Consider the following 1,305-nt stretch of genomic DNA (forward strand, 5'->3'; position numbering starts at 1 on the left):
AGTCTGGATAATAGAACGACAATACTGTTAGTTTGGGTTTCTTTGTTAACCGAGTGTGGATAATAAAACGACAATACTGTTAGTCTGAGTTTCTTTGTTAACCGAATCTGGAGAATAGAACGACAATACTGTTAATCTGGGTTTCTTTGTTAACCGAGTCTGGATAATAGAACGACAGTACTGTTAGTCTGGGTTTCTTTGTTAACTGAGTCTGGATAACAGAACGACAATACTGTTAGTCTGGGTTTCTTTGTTAAGACTGGTAGACATGTAACTTATATATATATATATATGTGAAACATATTAGACAAGTTTCACAAGGATATATATATAAAATACGCTTGAAACTTGACTTCAGGGCCCATTGGTACTTAAAATATATTAATACTCAGTATATTTAGTCCTTTTTCTTTTATAGCTTTAATTATATATGTTATAATAAGTAACTTCTACCTTCATAAATGTATTTTAATAATGAGTTAGTTAAATATATACTGTTGTAGACTCTTCGCCATCAGTTAATGAGCTCTAATTTTTAAGAATTAACTTTAATTACCAGTCTTTTCTTCCCAGTGGCTCAGCGGAATGTCTGAAGGCTTATAGCGCTAAAAACTGGGTTTCGATACCTGTAGCGGGCACAGCTCAGACATCCCGTTGTGTAGCTTTGCGCTTAAGAACAAAAAAACAAAAAACAAATTACTGGTCTTAAATGCTTAATATTGTTTTTGTTGTTTAAACTGATAAGAATTCCAGTTTCGTTCTTCCAGATCTGAACACTGATGGACTATATCGAGTAAGTGGTAATTTAGCACAAGTCCAGAAGCTCAGACTTCGTGTCGACCAAGGTGTGTCTATATCACAGGCTATAAAGTACATTTTACTTAGAATATTCTTGAATCTCAAGATGTTAATAGTGCTTCTATCACAATTAAAACATTCTGTCTTTAATTGTACAAACTCACATTACACAAAGCAGTACTAACCTTTGTAAAGTTTAAACAATAAACTTACAATATTCTCTTCTTGTTGTGCATTAAAACCTGACACTTTTATGTATTTTATATGAACATTTTGGAGTAATTAATTTTAAAAATGGTTAAGATAATGAACAAAACCTCTTGCAGTAATAATATAACATTTAGGACTAATTCTTAAAATATTGTTTGGACTTAATGGATTGTTATAATAATATAACCTTTAGGACTAATTCTTGAAATATTGTTTGGACTTAATGGATTGTTATAATAATATAACCTTTAGGACTAATTCTTGAAATATTGTTTGGACTTCATGGATTGTTATAAT

At 30.9% G+C, this 1,305-nt stretch overlaps 1 protein-coding gene across 1 annotated transcript in view; it reads left to right on the forward strand.

Moving 5' to 3' along the window:
• The window catches only part of LOC106476298 (rho GTPase-activating protein 15-like), an 11,508-nt gene that overhangs the window by 5,638 nt on the left and 4,565 nt on the right, over positions 1 to 1,305 (forward strand). Inside the window, exon 4 of the mRNA XM_022380211.1 lies at positions 768 to 845. Within this exon, the coding sequence (XP_022235919.1) occupies positions 768 to 845 (78 nt within the window). The remainder of the gene's footprint in view (positions 1 to 767; positions 846 to 1,305) is intronic.

The sequence above is a fragment of the Limulus polyphemus genome, unplaced genomic scaffold, assembly GCF_000517525.1.
Source record: "Limulus polyphemus unplaced genomic scaffold, Limulus_polyphemus-2.1.2 Scaffold10225, whole genome shotgun sequence".
Taxonomy (NCBI): Eukaryota; Metazoa; Arthropoda; class Merostomata; order Xiphosura; family Limulidae; genus Limulus; species Limulus polyphemus.